The sequence below is a fragment of the Mastigoproctus giganteus genome, chromosome 2 (assembly GCF_048544385.1).
Source record: "Mastigoproctus giganteus isolate SK-2022 chromosome 2, ASM4854438v1, whole genome shotgun sequence".
Lineage (NCBI taxonomy): Eukaryota > Metazoa > Arthropoda > Arachnida > Uropygi > Thelyphonidae > Mastigoproctus > Mastigoproctus giganteus.
In genome coordinates this window covers 188,987,668-189,013,859 of record NC_143576.1, presented here as the reverse complement: position 1 = coordinate 189,013,859, position 26,192 = coordinate 188,987,668, and the positions used below count along the sequence as shown (strand labels likewise).

Below are 26,192 nucleotides of genomic sequence, written 5' to 3'. Positions count from 1 at the left end.
AGTTAGGGTTGATAGGAGGGAGTATATGACAAGAGCCTTGTCAATCAATTGAGCCCTGCAGAGATTGTGCAAGGCTCAAGGGGTAGAATTTTTCTCAGCCTGGTATGTGCTTGTTATCAGGAGAGACCAATTCTACAGGGATTGGGATACACTTAAATAGAAAGGGAGCAAGAATATTTGCTGATGCTATCAAGATACTATTAGGTGGGCCAGAAAACTGCTAGCTTGGGGGAGGGGATACATGGACTAATAGATTAACAATAGCTGCTGGCAGAGGTGAAAGTGATTCTTGCACTGCTTCTATTGGAATGAGCAGCAGCCTGGAAAAAAAGGTGCATGGGATTTCAAGGACTGCTGGGAGTAATTGCGGAACAAGTAAATACATGGGCTGTGTTAGTGTATCTAAGAATAGGAACAGGTGGATGTATACTTGTGTGTACTCCAATGCTAGGAGTTTGGTAAATAAATTTGATGAATTTGAGGTGTTGGTCAAAACATGAAAGGCAGATATTGTTCGGATATCAGTGACGTGGTCTCATGGATATAAGAATGCAGAAATGGAATTTGGGCAATACAATGTGTATAGGAAGGGAGGAGGGGTTATGGTATTAGTTAAGAAATGCATAAAATCCAAGGAAGTATAGCCAGTCGACATGGGTGGACAGAGCAGTGACGAGTCAGATTGGTGTGACGTAAGCACTGGGAAAGCAGAATTGAGAGTAGGAGTGTGTTATAGGCCTTATGAATCTGATGAGTAAAATAAACAATTGTACAGAGAAATAAGGTTGGGCCAGTAAATCAGTGTCTTATAATGGGGGAATCTTAATTTCCCAGATATTGACTGGAATTTGTGGGTTGGTCACTCACACACACTAGAAAAGCCTTTGTGGATTTATTAGAAGATAATTGCTTTCTACAGCAGCATGTTCGGGAGGCAACTAGAGGGAGTAATACTCTTGATCTGATTATCACTAGTGATTCTTCATGCATTAAGAATCTGCAGATAAAGGAACCACTAGGTGGCGGTGATCACACTGTGCTGAAGTGAGATTTACTGAGAGGTAAAGGGAAGGGTTTTTGCTTTCTTCGTAAAGGTGACTAACTGGTGGTGTTGGTATCATCAGGTAGGACCAACTGATGATACCAACAGCAGTTTCAAAATGGGAAGCATTAAAAGAATTAATCTTTGAAGCTACTAGGCTTTTCATATCAACTAAGAAATATTGTTTAAGGTTTAGGCCTAAATGAATATCAGATAAACTGAGATGTGTGGTGAAGAAGAAAAATGCATGGGATACATATAAATTAACACGTGACACCAAAGCCTATGTTAGATATAAGCTGGTCTGTAAGCAAGTCACAAAGGAGTTTAGGCAGTCAAAGGCAGATTATGAGAAATCTTTGGCAAAGGATGCAAACAAAAACTGCAAAGAGTTCTTTACTTATGTAAACTCTTGAAGGATGGGGATGAATCAGATTGGTCCACTTGATATCGACGGTTCAACTGTTGATGATCCTTCTCAGGTAGCTAACAAACTAAATGAGTATTTTGCATCTAAATTCACATATGAGGAGTTATTCACGGAGGGGAATGGCAGAGGTAAATTTTGCTCTGACAGTGAGCTAGATGATTTTGTTATAACTGAGAGCAAAGTGGAAGAGAAATTGTTGAAGATAAATATAAAAAAAGGCAACTGGGGTGAATGGGATCTATCCGGTTATATTAAAGGAGGCTGCAAAGGAAGTAAGCAAACCCTTAGCCATAATTACGAGAGCTTTCTTGAACTCAGTGGAGGTACCCATGGACTGGAGATGTGCAAGTGTGACCCCAATTCACAAAGGAGGATCAAAGGAAAACACAAGTAATTACACACCTATTAGTTAACTTCTGTTCCATGGAAATTAATGGAGGCACTGGTTAAAGAAGCACTGCGGGATCACTTAGATAAGACTTCAGTTTTAGCCCGGATACAGCATGGGTTTGTTATGGGTAAGTCTTGTCTGACCAATTTGATTGGATACTATGATGTGGTCACAAAGGAATTGGATGTAAAGAATAATTTTGATATCATATATTTGGTATTAAAAAGGCTTTTGATACCATTGCACAAATTGGAGCAGTGTGTCATTGGAGGCAAATTGCTACTATGGATGAAGGGTGGTTGAGTGGGAGAAGACAGAACGGTAATCAATGGACACTGCTCTTCGTGGACTAATGTTATTAGTGGAGTCTTTACACCCCTGGATTCAGTGTTGGGTCCATTGTTGTTTTCTGTATTATTGATGGTATTGATGATGGTAAATCAGGCTTAATGTCTAAGTTTGCAGACGATAAGAAAGTCGGCAGGGTTGTTAATGACAGTATGCTGCTGCAACAGGATCTGGAAAGGTTGAGCAGATGGGCTGAGAGGTGGCAAATGAAGTTTAACATTGACAAATGTAAAGTACTACATATGGGAAACAGCAACCCCAGAGCACAACGTATCAACTCTGTGCTACTACACTGACAGTGGTAGAGAATGAAAGAGACCTGGGGGTGGTTGTGCATTCGCATTAGCATTAGTAGAGGCATTTGATGCAAGAAAGCAAGCTTATGCAGCATCAGCAAAAAAAAAAAAAAAAAAAACCCACTTCACCCCTCTGTTCATTCAAAATACCTGTCCAGCTGAGCCTTAAACTTATTTAGGCTATCAACCTCCACCACAAGGGATGGAAGTCTGTTCCACCAACCAACCACCTGCTGGCTAAAGGCAAATTTCCGCACGTCTATCCTACATCTGTGTTTCCTCAATTTGAATTTATGCCCTCTCAGGTGATTATTCTGAGCTAGAGGAAGAATCCCATCAGCATTGAGCATGCTCAAACCGTTCAAGGCTTTATACACCTCTATCAGATCACCTCGCTAGTGCCTAGTCTCCAGACACTGTAATTTGCAAAACTTAAGCCTTTCTTCATAAGAGCACCCCTTTGTTCCATTCACTAATCTTGTTGCCCTTCTCTGTACTCGTTCCAGCAGCTCTACATCCTTCTTGAAATGAGGCCTCCAGACCTGTATACAGGACTCTAGGTGTGGCCTGACCATTGCCTTATACAAGGGAATAATCACCTCCTTATCCCTGCTGGAAAAATTCCTGTATATCATTGACAATACTCCATGAGCTACTCTTGCAGCCCATCTGCACTGCTCAGAGAACTTCATATCTGCCTGCACAACCACCCCCAAGTCCCTTTCATTCTCTACCACTGTCAGTGTAGTACCACAGAGTTGATACATTGCTCTGGGGTTGCTGTTTCCCATGTGTAGTACTTTACATTTGTCAATGTTAAACTTCATTTGCCACCTCTCAGCCCATCTGCTCAACCTTTCCAGATCCTGTTGCAGCAGCATAGTGTCAGTGTCCTTGACAACCCTGCCAACCTTTGTATCGTCTGCAAACCTGGACATTAAGCTTGATATACCATCATCAATATCATTTATAAATACAGAAAACAATAATGGACCCAACACTGAGCCCTGAGGGACTCCACTAATAACATTAGTCCACGATGAGCAGTGTCCATTGATTACCACTCTGTCTTCTCCCCCCTCAACCACCCCTTTATCCATAGCAGTAATTTGCCTCCAATGTCACACTGCTCCAATTTGTGTAGCAGTCTTCCATGTGCAACAGTATCAAAAGCCTTTCTAAGATCCAAGTATATAATATCAAAGTTATTCCCTGCATCCAGTTCTTTTGTGACTGCATCATAGTGACTGCATCATCATGTGCAGGCAGATATGAAGTTCTCTGAGCAGTGCAGACGGGCTGCAAGAGTAGCTCATGGTGTATCGTCAATGATATACAGGAATTTTTCTAGATGGGATAAGGAGGTGATTATTCCTTTGTATAAGGCAATGGTCTGGCCACACCTAGAGTACTGTATACAGGTCTGGAGGCTTCATTTGTGAAGTATGTAGAGCTGCTGGAACAAGTACGGAGAAGGGCAAGATTAGTGAATGGACCAAAGGGTTGCTCTTATGAAGAAAGGCTTAAATTTTGCAAATTACAGCATCTGGAGACTAGGCATCTATAAGGTGATTGAGGTGTATAAAGCCTTGAATGGTTTGAGCATGCTCAATGCTGATGGGACTCTTACTCAGGGGAAGAATCCCATCAGCATATATATACCTCAGAGGGCATAAATTCAAATTGAGGAAAGACAGTTGTAGGATACATGTGCGTAAGCCTGCCTTTAGCCAGCAGGTGGTTGCTTGGTGGAACAAACTTCTGTCTGTTTTAGAAGTTGATAGCTGAAATAGATTCAAGGCAGAACTATACAAACCTTTATAGCGAGTGGATAGGTGAAATTAAGTTTTTTTTTTTTTTTTTGGCTGATGCTGTATAAGCTTGCTTTCTTGCATCATATATAAGCCTTTACTAATGCTAAAAAGAAATCCATCCCCAAAGACAAAAGCTGAATCCCAAATAAATTAATTGAAGTCACAAAATAATAAAAACAGCAGGAAATGAATGAAAGAATACGTGTATCACAGACCTGATTTCTTTGGGGAGCAGTCATATTTGTTGGCACTCCAAAGGTTGTATTTCCATATAAATTACCATACAAAGGAGCATTTTGCCAATCTTGTGAAGGACTGAGGAGCACTTTTCATCGTGAGAATAGGTTTCATTCTTTAATTTGGTTGGTTAAGTTCCCCATATGGTAACAACAGTAGTTACCCAAATACATAATGTACCTTAATTTCAGCACTATTACTTTCACTGCTTAACAAATCGTTGATTCAAATTACTTAATATATATTTTTCTGAAATACTCTGCATGGCAGGTGAGAGTAAATTAAATTTACTTTTTAACTGATAAAATTTAGATAAAAGTGATAGTTAAAATTTAGTTTATCAAATGCCCACTTCATGATTCTAAAGGAAAACACCCAATGTCTTTGAATTTTTGTTTGGTCTAATATTTATTTATGAATATCTTCACATCTTGTTAATTTTCTTATTTAGATCCGTGATAAGATGACTGCTGATGCCGTACAAATAGCTAAATATACTAGGTATGAAAATGCTGGCACTGTTGAATTTCTTCTGGATGAAAACGGAGATTACTATTTTATTGAAGTGAATGCAAGGCTACAGGTTGAACATACCATTACTGAGGAAGTTACGGGGTAAGATAGTTTTATATACTCTTAAAACTGTAAATGGAAATTTTCACAAGCAGTAAAGGTGGCAGAGTAAGTTAAGTAAATTAAGTGATTGATGAAAGCCAGTTAATTAATAGTGAGTGTGGTCAGTGGTATATGCAATGCACTTCTCCACTGGAAAAGTAAATTTTTATTTAGAGTAGTGCAATACTAAGGCAACTTGTGGCTAATGTGCCTCCACAATTTAGGATCAGTGCACATGGTGGCCAACTTAGTTTGCTCAAAGCTATGTGAGAAAATGGCTTCATTTTAAATTAGCATCAGTCATCCATTCACAGTTCATTTTCAAGCTCAACAAACCAACTTTTCTTCTTCATTCTGATTCAATTGCTTGAAAACTTCACTAATGTAGTTGAAGAAATTGAAGCCCATTGTTAAGTTTCTGCTAGCTTTCCAACTCTCAGTTTCTGCAACTGTACTGGTATACTTCTTCAGGCAGCAATAGTAGAAAAATGAGAAATTCTGTATCATTTGCAGAAAATGATGATGAATTGGTTCCATAGAACTTGGAAACATCTACCAAAATGTGTCATCTGAAAGTGAGTTCCTACCAAATGTAAGTTCTTATTTTGTCATCAAATTATATAGATGGATTCTTGTTAAATATGGAAAGAATAACTGATGAAATTGAGAACATGGTAAGAGAGAAAATTTGAATATTGTATTGAAAATAAGCAGAATTTTATATATCTGTATATATATATATATATATATATATTAGTATTAGCAATGACCACATGGTGCAAGGAAGCCTATGGTTTATGCTATCTATATAGCATAAACCATAGGCTTCTATATGTGTGTATATATATATATACTATAAATTATATAACTCTGTTTTCCTTCATACCTCATGAACTATTAGAGCAATTCGAGGGGGATTGAGGTACTATTGCTATTCTACATCCTACTTCCTTTAGCCCGAGCTGCCTATTCAACAAAGATATACAACTACTATGGATGGAACTCTTACTCTAGTATATTTATTTGTATCTTTCATGCCACTATGCTATCTGTCGGGCTAACAGTCATCTCGCCAGCAAACTACTTATCAAATATGTGCTTGTCACCAGCATTTGGAACACATCTTATTGCTTCTAAATTTCCTAATCTACCAATAACGGCTTAATACCAGCTTTCGGCCTATTATCATTACCTTTTTACCTTCCCACATATATTCTTACCTAGATTTGCTGGCAGCTGACTACAGAAACAGATAGCTACATTAATTATGGGCTGATACATTGAGAAGATTAGCCTTAGACAAAATCCCTTTTAATGTATCTGCATACCCATAATTGACCCCTTTTTATAATTTTTATTATTTATTGCATTGCTTTATAATTTGCCTCTGTATTGTTATACAATTTTGTCTCACTAGCTTATATATTTTGCTCTATCTTATAGTTTTCTCTATCATATATTACTTCCTTTACTGCTTTCACCTTTTTGTTCTACGCTTTATCTTTTGTTTTATGCTCTATCTTTTGTTTTACGCTCACCTTTTAATTATATATTGTATCTCTAGGTTTTGCCATGGTACCGGCGTTGGCATATGCACGTTACATGGGTGTTTGACACACATAGTGTCCACGTATTGCACCGTATCTCACCCAAAACTGCTACCACTTTACCAAACTGACATTTTTTTCCATCTTATCTAGTACTTATCATTACAGACTGATGTAATGCACAATCTTACTCTTAGATGGCATTAATCGGTACTGATCTCAATAAATGATCTATAACAACAAAATTCATAAAAAATACTTCGCCTAATACTAATATCTTTTTATATATATATATTTAGCATTAGCATTAGTAGAGGCATTTGATGCAAGAAAGCAAGCTTATGCAGCATCAGCCAAAAAAAAAAAAAAAAAAACCACTTCCACTTCACCCCTCTATTCGTTCAAAATACCTATCCAGCTGAGCCTTAAACTTATTTAGGCTATCAACCTCCACCACAAGGGATGGAAGTCTGTTCCACCAACCAACCACCCGCTGGCTAAAGGCAAATTTCCGCACGTCTATCCTACATCTGTCTTTCCTCAATTTGAATTTATGCCCTCTCAGGTGATTTTTCTGACCTAGAGGAAGAATCCCATCAGCACTGAGCATGATTAAACCATTCGAGGCTTTATACACCTCTATCAGATCACCTCGCTGGTGCCTAGTCTCCAGACACTGTAATTTGCAAAACTTAAGACTTTCTTCGTAAGAGCACCCCTTTGTTCCATTCACTAATCTTGTTGCCTTTCTCTGTACTCGTTCCAGCAGCTCTACATCCTTCTTGAAATGAGGCCTCCAGACCTGTATACAGTACTCTAGGTGTGGCCTGACCATTGCCTTATACAATGGAATAATCACCTCCTTATCCCTGCTGGAAAAATTCCTGTATATCATTGACAATACTCCATGAGCTACTCTTGCAGCCCGTCTACACTGCTCAGAGAACTTCATATCTGCCTGCACAACCACCCCCAAGTCCCTTTCATTCTCTACCACTGTCAGTGTAGTACCACAGAGTTGATACGTTGCTCTGGGGTTGCTGTTTCCCATGTGTAGTACTTTACATTTGTCAATGTTAAACTTCATTTGCCACCTCTCAGCCCATCTGCTCAACCTTTCCAGATCCTGTTGCAGCAGCATAGTGTCAGTAGTGTCCTTGACAACCCTGCCAACCTTTGTATCGTCTGCAAACCTGGACATTAAGCTTGATATTCCATCATCAATATCATTTATAAATACAGAAAACAATAATGGACCCAACACTGAGCCCTGAGGGACTCCACTAATAACATTAGTCCACGATGAGCAGTGTCCATTGATTACCACTCTCTGTCTTCTCCCCCTCAACCACCCCTTTATCCATAGCAGCAATTTGCCTCCAATGTCACACTGCTCCAATTTGTGTAGCAGTCTTCCATGTGCAACAGTATCAAAAGTCTTTCTAAGATCCAAGTATATAATATCAAAGTTATTCCCTGCATCCAGTTCTTTTGTGACTGCATCATAGTATCCAATCAAGTTGGTCAGGCAAGACTTCCCCTTAACAAAACCATGCTGTGTCTGAGCTGTAACTGAAGTCTTGTCTAAATGATCCTGCAGTGCTTCTTTAACCAGTGCCTCCATTAATTTTCCTGGAACAGAAGTTAAGCTCACAGGTCTATAATTACTTGTGTCAGCCTTTGATCCTCCTTTGTGAATTGGGGTCACATTTGCACATTTCCAGTCTATGGGTACCTCCCCTGAGTCCAAGGAAGCTCTCATAATTATGGCTAAGGGTTTGCTTACTTCCTTTGCTGCCTCCTTTAATATAACTGGATAGATCCCATCAACCCCGGGTGCCTTTCTTGTGTTTATCTTCAACAGTTTCTCCTCCACTTTACTCCCAGTTATTTCAATGATTCTGTAGCTTACTGCTAGAGTTGAATACACCTCTGGCATTCCCCTTGCTGAATAACTCCTCGTGTGTGAATGTCGATGCAAAATATTCATTTAGTTTGTTAGTTGCCTGAGCAGGATCATCAACAGTTGACCCATCAATATCAAGTGGACCAATCTGATTCATCCCCTTCCTTCTAGAGTTAACATAAGTAAAGAACTCTTTGCTGTTTTTCTTTGCATCCCTTGCCAAGGATTTCTCGTAATCTGCCTTTGCCTGCCTAACCTCCTTTGTAACTTGGTTGCATATCAACTTGTATCTATCATAGGCTTCTGTGTCATGTGTTAATTTGTAAGTATCCCATGCATTTTTCTTCTCTGCCATATGCCTCATTAGTTCATCTGACATCCATTTTGGCCTAAACCTCGAACAATATTTCTTAGTTGGTATGTAAAGCCTAGTAGCTTCCAAGATAAGTTCTTTGAATGCTTCCCATTTTGAATTTGCTGTTGGTAACATCATCAGTTCGTCCCACTGTATAGAATTTAAATACTGTCTCAGTCCATCGTAGTCGCCTTTACGGAAGCAATAACCCTTCCCTTTACCCCTAATGGTAGTTACCTCTTTGAGTAAATCGCACTTCAGCACACTGTGATCACTGCCACCTAGTGGTTCGTTTATCTGCAGATTCTTAATGCATGAAGAATCACTGCTGATAATCAAATCAAGAGTATTACTCCCTCTAGTTGCCTCCCGAACATGCTGATGTAGAAAACAATCATCCAATAAATCTACAAAAGCCCTGCTAGTGTGTGAGTAACCAGCCCCCAAATTCCAGTCAATATCTGGGAAATTAAAATCTCCCATTATAAGACTCTCTGATTTACTGGCCCACTCTATTTCCCTGTACAGTTCCTTATTATACTCATCAGAGTCATTAGGCCTATAGCACACTCCTACTCTCAATTTTGATCTCCCAATGCTTATGTCACACCAAACTGACTCAACACGGCACTGTCCAGCGATGTCGACTGGCTTCACTTCCTTGGTTTTTATGTGTTTCTTAACTAATAGCATAACCCCTCCCCCCTTCCTATCCTGTCTATCCTTTCTGTAGACTTTGTACTCCCCAAATTGCAATTCTGCATCCCTTATTTCTGTGTGACACCACGTCTCTGATATCCCAACAATATCTGCCTTCGATGTTTTGAGGAATACCTCAAATTCATCAAATTTATTTACTAAACTCCTAGCATTGGTGTACACGCAAGTATACCTGCACCTGTTTCTATTCGTAGCTACCCTAACACAACCCATGTGTTTACTTGTACCGCAATGGCTCCCAGCAGTCTCTGAAATACCATGCATCTTGTTTTTCAGGCTTCTGCTCATTCTAATAGAAGCAGTGCAAGAATCTCTTTCACCTCTGCCAGTGGCTACTGTCAATCTATTGGTCTTTGTCTCCCCCCCCAAGCTAGCAGTTTTCTGACCACCTAACACTGCCCTGCAAATAGCATCAGCAAATATTCTTGCACCCTTTCTATTTAAGTGTATCCCATCCCTGTAGAAGCAATCTCTCCTGTTAACAAGTACAGTCCAGGCTGAAAAAAATTCTACTCCTCGAGCCTTGCACAATCTTTCCAGGGCCGAATTGATCAACAAGGCTCTCATCATATACTCCCTCCTATCGTGTTTGGGCAGAATTGCAGACACTTTCAAATTCAACCCTAATTCTCGGCTTTTGTTCAACAGTGACCTGTACTTGTTAAGTAATTCTGCCGGTCTCCTACTCTTAATATTATTAGTGCCAACGTGTACAACTATATCACCTTTTGTGCCCTTAAAAGATAATATTTGCTCTACAACGTCATCAACCTTTCCCCCTGGCAGACATACCCTGGTCCTGTTCCACCTATCTTTTTTACAAAGCATGTTCCCCATTTCCCTGACAATAGAGTCACCAACAACTACTAGTTCCTTCGGGACCAGCGCATTCTGCCTTGGGGGTTGTCTCTGTGTCACGCGGTGCCCAAGTGCAAGCTCTGACGTTGATGTGGGCAGCTGAGAGCTTGATGGGCCTCTCAGTTTAGTTTTGTCAAGGGCATCCACCCTGTCCTTCAAGCTCTCATATAGGCCCACAAGAACGCCGAGTTGTTGCCTGATATCGATACACTCCTTGCATCGCGCACAAAAACAAGACATCCCCCTTGGCAGTATTATGTCCCGTACCCGATTGCTCTGCAAACATCAAGCAAACAGTGCATTTTATAAGGCTGTGAGTCAGAGGACAACTGCCCCCCTCAGTTCTGCTCTGAGCCACAGCACTTCCATTAGCTTGAGCCTTTTGCTTTGCTGCTCTGGTCTGAGTCATGATTCTATTAATTTATTAATTAATTATGTTATGTTATTAATTATGTTAAATATAATTAATTATATTACGTTTTTGTAATCTAGGTCGTTATGTATTTATTTAAACGTACAATTTAACTGCTAACGAAGTTCAACTAACGCTATCTAGTATGGTACATAACTATCGTATCACAAAGGCGGGAAAGTTACGAATGGTAGCGGAGTTGAAACACGTGGAAACCCTTACCGATACTTTTATGCAATTACAAGGCCGAGTAAAGAATAAATACACCAAATTAATCAGAAAATCACAAAATAATGTTATACTACTAAATTTAAATCAAAAGTTTTAGAAAAACAATAATTTCAAATCAATAAATAAGAAAAATCCACTTAGCGGCTTTGACCACGACCGTCTCCTAGTAGCCTCGTCAGCAGAAATATATATATATATATATTGTGTTTTTAAATAATTATTATAAGTGTCTAAATGATTAATTTTCAATTTATCATTTGCAACGTTAATGCTATTGCCCTGTGGTAATTAGACATTATACGTGCTTGAATATTATAGTTTGATTGTTTAAACTACTTCGATGTTCTGGTATTTATTTTCTATAAAGGTATTAGGGTGTATACGGAACAGGAGATTCAGTTAGAATGTGTAGTCTAACCTATTCCTGGGGGTCTGTAATGGTATTAAAGATGTGATTAATATCTAATGAAGTTAAACATGAAATTATGATTATTTCAACCAACAAATCAATGAATCAATATCAACTAAACATTCCTTTACCTGGTTATCTATCCGCTACTTCATCAGGGGCTTTGAGCGGATCGATAGCCAGATTAAAGGAATGTCTTATGATTACCTGTTTCTGTTAACTCCTTATCAGTTTTGCCATTGTATTGAGATTATTTTTACTCTTATAAATTATTTAGTTAATTGAATATGGATAGGTATAATTTAATTTGCAATATCAGATAATTTTAATCCTTGGAAAAAACTTTAATCCTAGCATTGTAATCAGCAAACTGGTGGAGGAGAAACTCCTTTAATCTGGCTATCGATCCGCTCAAAGCCCCCGATGAAGTAGCGGGTAGATGACCAGGTAAAGGAATGTTTAGTGGATATTGATTCATTGATTTGTTGGTTGAAATAATCATAATTTTATGTTTAACTTCATTAGATATTAATCACATCTTTAATACCATTACAGACCCCCAGGAATAGGTTAGACTACACATTCTAACTGAATCTCCTGTTCCGTATACATCCTAATACCTTTATAGAAAATAAATACCAGAAAATCGAAGTAGTTTAAACAATCAAACTACACACACATATATATATATATATATATATATATATTTATAATTATTGATAAAAAATAAAGAAAAAAAGTTAAAACGATTTTTAACTTTCTAAGTTAAAAAGTTTATATTATCTAAGTACGAAAGTTTATATTATCCTTAATAATATATATATATATATATATATATTAAGCAAAGAATTATTTGTAAATTTTAACATGGAGATCAGCATCAATTAATGCCATCTAAGTGAAAGATTGTGCATTACATTGGTCTGTATTGATATGTTCTAGATATGATAGATTATGGTAGAGTAAAAATTTTCTAGATATGATAGAATATGGTAGAGTAAAAAAAAAAAATTTTATCGGATTAACAATGAGGTAGCAGGTTGAGTGAGATTAGATGCAGTCTGCGAAAGACCTGTGCATCAAAAACGCCCGAGTAACGTGCAAAGGCCCAGTGTCAGCACTCTGGCAAAAACCATTACTCTCACTTTATATTACATATTGTACTTCTAGGTTTTTTCCACAGTGCCGACGTTGAGCCTTTGCACGTTACTTGGCTGTTTTTGACTCACAGGTCTTTCGCAGATTGCATCTAATCTCACTCAACCTGCTACCTCATTGCCAATGCGATAAAAATTCTTTTTTTACACTACCATATTCTATCATATCTAGGAAATTTTTACTCTACCATAATCTATCATATCTAGAACATATATATATAAATTTTTTCTACATTTTTATCACTTACTTAATTTTATGTTTAAATACATAGGATTGGCCTGCATTTTGACTTTTCTGCCAGGAGATACCTATAACTACTTATCTAATTTTCAAATTCATTGTACCTATTTACCTACTCCTCTTTCTTATTCATAATTTCCTTGTTATATCACTAGCATTACTAAAATTTATCATATTATGGCTATTAGTAGGAATGTCTTATATTTAGCCTACAGTTGGCCTTTGCTCTTTTATACTCTATTAGGTTATATTATATTGTAATTATTAGCATTGAGCTACTATATGACAAATAATAATAAGATACTACGTCATTCACGTAGGAGAAACTGTACAGCGGATTCCAGGGTAGGCTGATAAGTAGCAACTAGATATTCAGCATTTAATGCTTTAAGTTCTCAGGAAGATTCTAATAATGAGACTCAATTACAGATAATATTGAGACATGCCAAGCTACAGATAAATCGTTCAATTTTAATTCCAAAAGTAGATCATTGCTTCTTGCAGCTCAGCAAAAGCAACAGAATAATCACAATTTTCTAAAATTTAATTCCTGTGGAAATGAGCTTTGTTTAACTTGTCCAGTCATGCACCAAATGCACAAAACATTGAATGCAGATTATCCAGTTTTTTGCCACAATAGTGGGGTAATTTACTTAATTAAATGTAATGAATGTGAAGCTAAATATATAGGACAAACTGGTGGACAGTTACACTTGAGAATAAATGTACATAGATATCATATAAAAACTTTCATCAATAAAAAAGACATAGAATTGCAGCATTTTCAAGTTTATGGTTTCAATAATATATCTATTACTATTCTAGCCATAGAAAATAATACTGTTAAAAGATTGGGTTTAGAAAACCTCAATGTTTTAAAGTATAAATTACTTTATCCTTATGCCTCAACAACATTTTCAATGGACAATGTTTTACCAGCAATAAATCCCTTCCAAAGGAATGCAGCATCTGTTCTGCTGAATTGTGGGCGATTAAAATAGCTCTGGATCATGTGATTAATAATAGTAGTAGTAGTGGCATGTGATGCAAGAAAGCAAATGTATGAGTTTATGCAGCATCAGCCAAAAAAAAAAAAAATTTACAAAACAAAACAATCCCCTCTAAATATTTGTCCAGTTCCTCCTTAAATTTATTTATCCTATCAACTTCCACGATAGATGGAAGTTTGTTCCAGCAATTAACCACCCGCTGGCTAAAGGCAAATTTCCAAACATCTATTCTACCTCTGTCCTTCCTCAATTTCAATTTATGCCCCCTCAGGTTCGTAATTTGAAAAAGTGGATTTGAATTCAGCATGCTCAACCCATTCAAGGCCTTATACACCTCAATCATATCAACTCGCAGGTGCCTAGTCTCCAGCTGCTGCAATTTGCAGAACTTAAGCCTCTCCTGAGAGGATGAGAGGTAAGGGGAATGAAGGGATCCTCTCCTTAAGAGGATCCCTTCATTCCCCTCACCATTCTTGTTGTTCTCTGTACATGCTCAAGAAAATCCTCATCCTTCCTAAAATGAGGCCTCCAGACCTGCACACAGTACTCAAGGGATGGCCTGACCATTGCCTTATACAGAGGGACAATCACCTGCTTTTCCCTGCTAACAAAATTCCTGTATATCATTGACAACACCCCATGACCTGCCCTGGCAGCCTCTCTGCATTGCTCAGAAACTTCATATCTGACTGCACAATTTACTCCCAGATCTTTTTCATTTTCTACCACCTTAAGTGTAGTACCACACAGTTGGTACGTTTCTCTGGGGTTACTTCTACCCATATGCAGTACTTTGCATTTGTCAAGGTTAAACTTCAGTTGCCACTTCTTAGCCCATCTGCCCAAATTATCTAGATTCTGTTGCAGTAGCACACTGCCATTACTGTCATTAACAACCTTGCCAACCTTTGTATCATCTGCAAACTTCAACATTAAGTCCGATATACCTTCATCAATATCATTGATAAATATACAAAACAACAGTGGACCCAACACCGAACCCTGTGGGACTCCACTAATAACATTAGTCCACGAAGAGCAGCACCCATTAATTACCACCCTCTGTCTTCTCCCACTTAACCATCCTTTTATCCATTGTAGCAACTTACCCTTAATACCATTCTGCTCCAATTTGTACAATAGTCTTCCATGCACAACAGTATCAAAAGCTTTCCTGAAATCTAAATATATATCAAAATTATTTTTTGCATCCAGTTCCTTTGTAACCACATCATAATATCCTATCGAATTTGTCAGACAAGACTTTCCCTTAACAAACCCATGCTGTGTCTGAATTATTGCTGCAGTCTTGTCTAGATGGTCCTGCAATGCATATTTAACCAGTGACTCCATTATTTTACCCTGAACAGAAGTTAAACTAACTGGTCTGTAATTATTCGTGTCACCCTTCGACCCCTTTTGTGAATTGGGGATACATTTGCACATCACCAGTCCGTGGGAACCTCCCAGAGTCCAAGGATGCTCTCATAATTAATGGCTAAGGGTTTGCTTAGTTGCTTTGCCGCCACCTTTAATATAACTGGATAGATCCCATCCATCCCAGGTGCTTTTCGTAAACAGTTTAAATTTTGTGAATCTGATTGAGGCAGTACACCCTAGAGCAATAAAATACTCACCCAACCATATTTTGCTCTGATTTGAAAGTTTTATTTTAGTTATTTAGTTTGTAGGTCAATACACAAGATTAAGATATTAGGAAGCAAATTAGCATTTGAAAATTTTGGAGTATTAAGTATACTAATATTCAGTATTAAGAGTGCATAATGAATGGACTCAGTGAGCCCATGATCAATGGAACATAATTTATTCTAATTTCTAATAAATTTGCATTTAACCAGTCAGGCAATATTATTTTAATAATTTATTAATCAGCTATTAATTTTGTTATGTATGCTTAATCATTAAAAATCATATCTTGTCTGCCATGCATTTGACAATAGGCAATTCTTAGTCCTCTTATTTATACAATCTTTGTAAAGTATTAATAATGATATTGGAAGTAGCTGCTGGATTTACTAATGTTTAAAAGGCATTTAAAAGTTCAATGATGAGAAGATAGCGTTACAAGAACTAATAATAATTACAATGTAGTGTGGCGCCTCCGTAGCCAGGTGGGAAGGAGCAGTAGTGCGTAGCACACGCTTCTTGATTAGACCAGGGTTCAAGCCTGTCACCACCAAATACAGAGGATGCGGAAAGGTCAAAGAATGACCACCGCATTTCCCGGAGCAATATGGCCTTAGTTGCTAATGCTCCTAAAAAACCAAATAAACAAACAACAATGTATTGTTTCCATCTGAGTGCAAAATTTCAGATTTATTGAACTGTGTGAAACTGAAGATATTTCTAGCATTAAGCAAGTCCATTGACACTTGCATTGATAGTGGCTTTCAGTGTTATGTTAATTTTCTGTATGTTATTTATTAAAAATATTCAATTTATGATAATTTCATTTTTTTTTCCTCATTTGATTTTTGAATTTAGTACTGATTTAGTGCAAACTCAGATTCACCTCGCAGAGGGCTGTACCCTTCCAGAATTAGGTATGACACAGGATAAGATAAAGGTCAAGGGATGTGCAATTCAGTGTCGAGTTACCACTGAAGATCCATCAAAAAACTTCCAGCCTGACACTGGAAGGATAGAGGTGGGTGATAAGATAATTTTTATAGTGAAATTGCAAGAGGATTGAAGATTTAATTAATGATAAATTATTACATTCTCACTTTCGGAATTTCAGAATGCTCTGTAACCCTACCCCAGAATTCGCCGTATCGCTGATATTACTTTAGATCAGTGGTCTCCATCCTTTTCTTGTGCAAGGAACCCTGTAAGTAATAGTTTACTGGAACCCTAATCTTCTCCATCCCATGTTTACAAAGGGATGAAAAATTAAGTAAAACACTGGTAAAAAGTATTTTTACATTAAAAAGGTGCAGTCAGTAACAAATAACTAAATACAAAAGTACTCTAGGTATTATTTTATCTGTTAAAGCTGTTTTAGTTTATTAATTTTGATTTTTCAACCAAATTTTTTTCCTCAAAAAAATTAGAGAAAATGCTTATTAGTATGAAACTTGATATAGCTGACTCATGAATGAATTGTTGACACAATCTCATACTTCCATGACAAATGAAAATGTTCTTTTTTGTATAAAATATGTATGCAAAGGGAAATATACACAGGAATTATATTACACATGGAGTAATATAATATAAATATAGCCAGGGCCGCATTAAGACTACGGTGAAACGGGCCATGGCTGGGGGCCTCATTTTCAGTATAAATATTTTCTGAAGTAGTGATAAAAATTTCTAATAATAATAATAAACCAAGAAAACGTGTAATATAAAAGCATTCTTAAACTTAAGTGTTTAAATTTTATTCTTATACCTTTTTATTGTATAATAAATAAGTTAAGTTTCTATTAAAATTGTTTTATTACTTTATTTTTGAAGTCAAAAAACATAAAATATTTTTGACCTCTTAGTTTACATTTTTATCATGGAATTATTATTCACAATATAAATATAAAAACATGTTCAATATTTTTTTTTATATATATATATATATATATATATAAAAATACTGCATAGTACTTTAAAATATATATACATATATATATATATATGAGTTAAGTTAATAATGGTAAGAGTTTTTTAAAGGTAAAATGTGATATACTAGCTTATCAGGTAAACCATAAACCCTGGCGGGTACCCAACGCGACCTGGAAAAAATCAATCTATGCCATGACATAAGCAATAAATTATAAACATATATAAAAATACCATTAAAATGTTAGTTATGGCAATAAGATACATTGAAAGAGACTTTTTCAAGGGCTAACCCTTACAATGTATAAACCATAATTAACGAGCTATCCGTTTCTGTAGTCATCGTCCAGCATAACTATGTCCAAATATACGTAAAATAGTATTAAGTTAGAGCCTAAAGTATAAATTTTGTAGTAGTTAGAGCCAAAAGTATAAAATTTTGTAGTAAGTTAGAGCCAAATAGTTAATTAATCCCAAATTTAGCAGTAAACTGGCAAGATGACTGTTAGCCCGACGGATAGCCAAAATTTTAAATTAAATTAAAATTATAGAAAGAACTATATTTATTGTTAGGCATATGTGTGTAGTTGATAGTAAATGCTGTCACGGTAGTCTAATCAAAAATAACAGTGTGAGCTATAGCTAACAAAGGCGAACGGAAAAAGGTATAAGAATAGATATAGTACCTCAATCCCCCTCGAATACTCTAATAGTTCATGAGGTATGAAAAGATAGGGATAAGAAAGTGAAAGTTAAACAGCAAAGAAAAAGCAAAATAATTAACATAGGATGTAACCTTATAGTAAGGTATCCTGGTTAGAATGCTTTAAGATTAAAATTAGAATGCTTACCACCGTATGGCCAAGGTACTAGAAAACCACGTGTATTGGCACGTGTAGCATATATAACTACCGATCACAGCCCCCCCCTAGGAAATGTAATAGTTAAGTTAAGTGATAAAATAAGTATAATTACATACAGCGCCCTCTGCTGTTATTTAATATACTGTATAGTATTACACATAGAAAAGCCGTCAAATAAGTATCTCTCTCAAACTAATAATAGAAATTTACAGAATAAGTTCCTACCCATGGAGCAAATATAGGTACAAGTTTTTAATGCGAGTAAGCTATATGTAACTTACTCCATGGGCAGTGCCTACTATTTACATAATTACATATCCAACGAAATTTATCTGAGCCAAAGAAACACCTACGAAAATTTTACAAAGGCTATGTTATATTAGCGCCTGTTTAGGACTTTATCTATAATACTCTGTGTGTTAAGGTTATAATTCCCCTTGTTGTTTGCTATCAATATAGCTCTATACATATATCTTGTAATTATGTGGTGTGGGAAGTAATTTTCTAAAAGCTTGTATCTGAATTCAATGAGTGTATCTATAATATAATCTGTCTGGTTACATATGTGTATTCTTCTGATGCTTTGCGCGATTAGGGTATTGCGATGTATCCTTTTTGAGATATTCGAGTTCCAGTTAGTGAGGTCAATAGTATTAAAATGAAAATATTTGCGTTTATCATACAGTTTAGTGTGTACGGTATTGTTATCTATCCTTATATCCAAGTCCAGGAAGGTAGCAGATTTGGAATTATTAGTGTTGGTGCGTTCTAATGTTAATTCAATCTAATGCTTTTTCTTTGCTGTTTAACTTTCACTTTCTTATCCCTATCTTTTCATACCTCATGAACTATTAGAGTATTCGAGGGGGATTGAGGTACTATATCTATTCTTATACCTTTTTCCGTTCGCCTTTGTTAGCTATAGCTCACACTGTTATTTTTGATTAGACTACCGTGACAGCATTTACTATCAACTACGCACATATGCCTAACAATAAATATAGCTCTTTCTATAATTTTAATTTAATTTAAAATTTTGGCTATCCGTCGGGCTAACAGTCATCTTGCCAGTTTACTGCTAAATTTGGGATTAATTAACCATTTGGCTCTAACTTACTACAAAATTTTATACTTTTGGCTCTAACTACTACAAAATTTATACTTTAGGCTCTAACTTAATACTATTTTACGTATATTTGGACATAGTTATACTGGACGATGACTACAGAAACGGATAGCTCGTTAATTATGGTTTATACATTGTAAGGGTTAGCCCTTGAAAAAGTCTCTTTCAATGTATCTTATTGCCATAACTAACATTTTAATGGTATTTTTATATATGTTTATAATTTATTGCTTATGTCATGGCATAGATTGATTTTTTTCCAGGTCGCGTTGGGTACCCGCCAGGGTTTATGGTTTACCTGATAAGCTAGTATATCATATTTTACCTTTAAAAAAACTCTTACCATTATTAACTTAACTCATATTCATACAGACCGATGTAATGTTTAATCGTCCTAGATGGCATTAATTGGTTATGTGACTACTTAGTATTTATTATAATATTTATATTTATTATAACATTTAATATTTGCCTTGTCATACTTGGAAATATATATATATATATATATATATATAATATTACGGATAATATAAAGAAAATAAATCCAACAATAATACCATCAGGGACCTAAGACAACGCAAAAAAAAAAAAAAAAAATTTATCGCTTTTTACCGACAATCTAGATGACGTCAACTGGGGCCAACCACCCAGAATGAAGGCAAAAACCGACAAGGTTCTCTGTTTCTGTGATGATCAATATATGCTAAGTAATTTAAATCTAAACCAAATGTAAACCGGTATAGGCCGAAAATAAATCGAATATAAATCGAAAGATGATAATAAAATTTAGAAATATTAGAATCAAAGGTAAGAAATATAAGTAAAATATAAATGTAAGCATATATTAATCATCGTTGACCTGACAGAGAACGTAATTTAATGATTAAAATAAGATTAAATATATAATACATACTACATATTGACTGTATCTAGGACATAATGTAATAGTCGTCAAAATAATATGTAGTGCCCCCTATGTGATGGATACGGTAAAAATAAACGGTAAAAATGAAGGCAAAAAAATACGGTAAAAATGAAGGCAAAAAAATGTCGTTTTTTGCCTTCATTCTGGGTGGTTGGCCCCAGTTGACATAATCTAGATTGTCGGTAAAAAGCGATAATAATTTTTTTTTTTTTTTTTTTTTTTTTTTTTGCGTTGTCTTAGGTCCCTGATGGTATTATTGTTGGATTTATTTTCTTTATATTATCCGTAATATTATAGACATTATGGGTGCATTGCATGATTGCTTGCAACTGCATTGACTCATAAATATTATTTACATACTAGTTACAGTTACTTTCGTTTTAACTTTCTTTACTTTTTTATCAATAATTATGATTATATATATATATATATATATATTAAAGGGGCCACAAATTTAAATACGCTGGAGGGGATCTCTATCATCCTTAACCCTGCCCTGAATATAGTAATATATTAGCATTAGTTGAGGCATATGATGAAAGAAAGCAAACTTTTATAGAGCAACAGCCAAAATAAAAAAAAAAAATTCCCATTTCACCCATCCAGTCACTCCAGATGTGTTTGTCTAGTTGAGTCTTAAATTTATTTAAGCTATCAACTTTCACAACAACAGATGGAAGTCTGTTCCAGCAATCAACTACCTGCTGGCTAAAGGCAAGCTTCCACACATCTGTTCTACAACTGGTTTTCCTCAATTTGAGTCTATACCCCCCATCAGGTTCTTAATTGCTCTTAATCTAAGCAAGCAAGCAGAAGCTTTCCATCAGCATTGAGCCTGCTCAAACCATTCAAGGCCTTTTACACCTCAATCAGATCACCTCTCAGGTGCCTAGGCTCCAGATGCTGCAACTTACAGAATTAAGCCTCTTTTGCTAAGAGAATCCTTTTGTTCCCCTCACCAATCTTGTTGCCCTTTTCTCTACTTGTTCTAGCAACTCCATGTCCTTCCTAAAATGAGGCCTCCAGACCTCTTTGCAGTACTCAAGGTGTGGCCTAACCATTGCTTATACAAAGGTGTAATCACCTTGTGTCTGCTAACAAAATTCCTATATATCATTGACAAAACTCCATGACATGCTCTGGCAGCACATCTGCACTGCTCAAAGAACTTCATATCTGAACACACAATTACCTCCAGGTCTTTTTCATTCTCCACCTCCCTGAGTGTTGTACCACACAGTTGGTATGTTTCTCTTGGGTTACTGCTACCCATATGCTGTACCCTGCATTGGTCAATGTTAAACTTCAGTTGCCACTTCTCAGCCCATCTGCCTAACTTTTCTAGATCCTGTTGCAGTAGCATACTGTCTTTACTGTCAATAACAACCCTGCTAATCTTTGTATCATCTGCAATGGACATTAAGCCTGATATACCTTCATTGATATAATTGATAAATACACAAAACAACAATGGGTCCATCACTGAACCCTGGGGGACTCCACTAATAACATTAGTCCACGTAGAGCAGTGTCCATTTATTACCACTCTCTGCCGTCTCCGTGGCCTTGGCGCATTATAACCTTAGTTGCTAATGCGCCAATAAAAACCAAACCAATCTGCCGTCTCCCACTCAACCATCTGTTTATCCATTGCAGTGACTTGCCCTTAATGCCATAAAGCTCCAAGCAGTCTTCCATGTGCAACTGCATCAAAAGCTTCTCTGAAATCAAAGTCAAAATTATTTTTTGCATCCAGTTCCTTTGTGTGACCACATTGTACTATCCAATCAAATTGGTCAGACAAAACTTCCCCTTAACAAACCCATGCTGTGTTTGAACTATTATTGCAGGCTTGTCTAGGTGATCCTGCATTACTTCTTTAACCAGTAACTCCATTATTTTACCCAATACAGAAGGTAAACTAACAGGTCTATAATTATTTAGCCTTTGAACCCCCTTGGTAAATTGGGGATACATTTGCACACCTCCAGTTCATGGGGACCTTCCTGAATCTAAGGATGCTCTCACAAGGCTAAGGGTTTGCTTACTTCCCTTGCTGCCTCTTTCAGTATAACTGGATAGATTCCATCTGCCTCAGGTGCCTTTTTTATGTTTAACATCAAGTATTTCTCCTCCACTTTGCTCTCTGTTATTATAAAATCATTTAGCTCCCTGTTAGTTTAGTAAACTTCTGGACTGATGTAGCCAAGTGGTCAGGAGCATGCATTCAGTAGCACGTACTCTTTGAGTGGATAGGGGTTCAAGCCCATAACTTCTAAATACGACTAAAAATTGTATTGATTGATTGATTTATTGTAAACTCCACTGACCTGGTGGTCGTGTCGGAGTATAAACAAGAACATTGTTATCAATAAATTCACTTATAAAATATTAACACAAAAAACATTTAGGTCTGACGTAGCCAAGTGGTCAGTAGCTAGTGTATGCAGTAGCACACGCTCTTTGAGAGGACCATGGTTCAAGCCCGTGACTACTAAATACAATTAAAATTCATATTGATTGATTTATTGTAAACTCCACTGACGACCTGTTGGTCGTGCAGTATAAAAAAGAAAATTTTAATCCTTGGCATGGTGCCGTGAAGGGTATTGTAAAGTCGTGGTAACTGTGTGTACTGGTGAACCTTACAATAAAGATCTTATATAATTTAGGCTATACACCTTCAAAAATAGATTCATTAAACAATATGTGAATAACTTTATGATATCGGTACATAAAAATATTCCGTTCTACCCTTTTGAAATAATTTCTTATTTCAGTATTCATATGCGGTCCAGGATTTTATAAAGATAGGTTTTATAAAGCATCATTCCATTAAGCTGATTAAGCAATGTTTCGATCAACGACAGGCTCTGTCAGTACTGTACCATACTAGATTTTAGTGATAGTAATGATATAATCCTTCATGAGAGTGTAATTTTGTACGTATATTTGGAATAAATGGAAGGTAATTAAATTAAAATTAACTAAACACATTAAATAAGTTATATTTAAAATAAATTAAAGCGACTTATCCTCTCGTTTTCCATAGTTCCAACTACCTTCTTGCGCTATTTGACATTACCATCCATTATTCCTTGATTACTGCTGAAGCATTCATTCTGTTATTCACATGATTGCCTGAAACACTTTGTCTTTTAAAATTTTTGTTTTGCATAGTTTCATGAAATGTTCCAGTAGGTATGCTACTCTTCTGTTTCATTTCACATCATTGATATGTAGATTCAAAATACTCATTCAGCTTGTCAGCTACCTCAGCAGGATAATCAACAGTCGAACAAACAACATCAACATGTTCTTCTTTGCATCCTTTGCCAAGGATTTCTCTTAATCAGCTTTCACTTGCGTAAACTCCTTTGTGACTTGATTACAGACTAGCTTATATCTGCCATAGGCAACTGTCGCCTGATAATTTTTATGCATCCCACTCATTTTTTTTTTTTTTGTCTGCCACGAGCGTCATTAGTTCATCTGACATCCATTTTGGCCTAAATCTTGTACAGTATTTCTTAGTTGGTATGAATTCCATGATTAATTCCTTGAAAGCATCCCATTTAGAATTCACTGTTTTTAACATCATCAGTTGATCCCACTGTATAGAGTTTAAAAACTGCCTGTGACCACTGTAGTCACTTTTATGAAAACAAAAACCCTTCCCTTTAACCTGGATGGTAGATACATCTTTAAGTAAATCCCACATCAGTAGACTGTGATCATTGTCACCTAGTGGTTCCTTTATCTGCAAATTCCTAATGCATGAGTCATCACTGCTGATATTCAGATCAAGAATATTACCCCCTCTGGTTGCCCCTCGAACATGTTGCTGTAGAAAACAATCCTCCAATAAATCCACAAAAGTCTTACTAGTGTGTGAGTGACCAACTCACAAGTTCCAGTCAATACCTGGAACGTTAAAATCCCCCATTACAAAACATTGATTTACTGGCCCACTCTATTTCTCTGCACAATTTGTCGTTGTACTCATCAGAGTCATTAGGCCTATAACACGCTCCTACTCATTTTCTCTTTCCCCGTGCTTATGTCACACCAAACTGACTCAACATTGCACCATCCACCCATATCAACTGGATGCACTTCCCTAGATTTTGTGTTTCTTAACTAACAGCATGGCGCCTCCATAGCCAGGTGGGCAGGAGCAGCAGTGCGCAGCACACACGTCTTGATTAGACCGGCGTTCGAGCCCATGACCATCAAATACGGAGGATGCGGAAAGGTCAGGGAATGACCATCGCTTATCCCCAGAGCAATATGGTCTTAGTTGCTAATTCTCCTAAAAAAACAAACAACAACTAACAGCATATCCCTTCCTACCTGTCTATCCATTCTGTACATATTGTACTCCCCAAATTCCAATTCTGCACTGCTTATATCTGTGTGATACCATGTCTCTGATATCCCAACAGTATCTGTCTTTGATGTCTTGATCAGCACTTCAAATTCATCAAATTTATTTACTATACTTCTAGCATGGGTGTACATGCAAGTATACATGCACCTGTTCTTACTCTTAGTTACCATAATACAGCCCATGTATTTACTTGATCTGTGATGTCTCCTAGCTGCTCTGGAAATCCCCAGCAACTTGCTCTCTAGGCTGCTGCTAATTACAATAGAAGCATTGCAAGAATCGTTTTTGCCTCTGTCTGCAGCTAATCTTTTAGTCTGTGAATCTCCTCCAAGGTTGCAGTTTTCAGATCTGCCTAACACTGCCTTAATAGCCTCAGCAAATATTCTTGCACCCTTTCTATTTAAGTGTAGCCCATCCCTGTAGAAGCAGTCTCTCCTTTTGGCAAGCACAGACCATGCTTAAAAAATGTTTACCCCATGAGCTTTGCACAATCTCTCCAGTGCCAAATTGATTTGCAAGGCTCTCACCATATACCCCCTCCTATTGCAGAATTGCAGACACTTTCAAATTCAACTTTAGCTCATGACTTTTTTTCAACATTGACCTGTACTCCTCCGTTCTCCTACTCTTAATATCATTGGTGCTAATGTGTACAACAATATCAACTTCTGTGTCCTTAAAAGATGATATCTGCCTTACAACGTCATCAACTTTCTTCCCTGGCAGACATACCCTGGTCCTGTTCCACCTCTCCTTTTTGCATAATATATTCCCTGTCTCCCTGACAATAGTCACCAACAATAACTAATTCCTTTGGGAACAGTGCATTCTGCCTTGGAGATTGCTGCTGTGTTGCCTGATGCACAGGAGTGAGCTCTAGTGTTGAGTTGGCCAGCTGAGAGCTTGATGGGTCTCTCTTATTAATTTTCTCTAGAAAATCTACCTTACATCTCAAACTCTTATAGATGCCCATCAGAATGCTGAGTTGGTGCCTAATTTCTTCACAGTCTCTGCACCTAGCACACACAAAGACATCCTCCTTGGCTAGAAAATCATATCCTGTTCTAGACAGATCTGCAAACATTTCATATTTTGTGCATTTTTTTAGACTGTGATGTGTTGGAGAATTGCTCTCTTCGGTTCTCCCCTAAGCTACAGCACTCTGGCTAATCTGTGAGCTTGCTTTGCTGCTCTAGTCTCAGTCATGGTTCCATTTAATCAACAATGAAATTTAATAAGATTAATAAATTTTACTGATTAATTGATAATACTGTACTATACTAAGCTAACAGT

The 26,192-nt window shown here is 36.7% G+C and overlaps 1 protein-coding gene across 5 annotated transcripts in view; it reads left to right on the top strand.

The window, feature by feature from the left end:
* Window positions 1-26,192, top strand: part of PCB (Pyruvate carboxylase) — a 593,745-nt gene that overhangs the window by 241,854 nt on the left and 325,699 nt on the right. For all 5 annotated transcript variants that reach the window (XM_090389678.1, XM_090389679.1, XM_090389675.1 and 2 more), the window contains 2 exons: window positions 5,010-5,173; window positions 16,525-16,687. In XM_090389678.1, coding sequence (XP_090245804.1) covers window positions 5,010-5,173; window positions 16,525-16,687 — 327 coding nt within the window. The remainder of the gene's footprint in view (window positions 1-5,009; window positions 5,174-16,524; window positions 16,688-26,192) is intronic.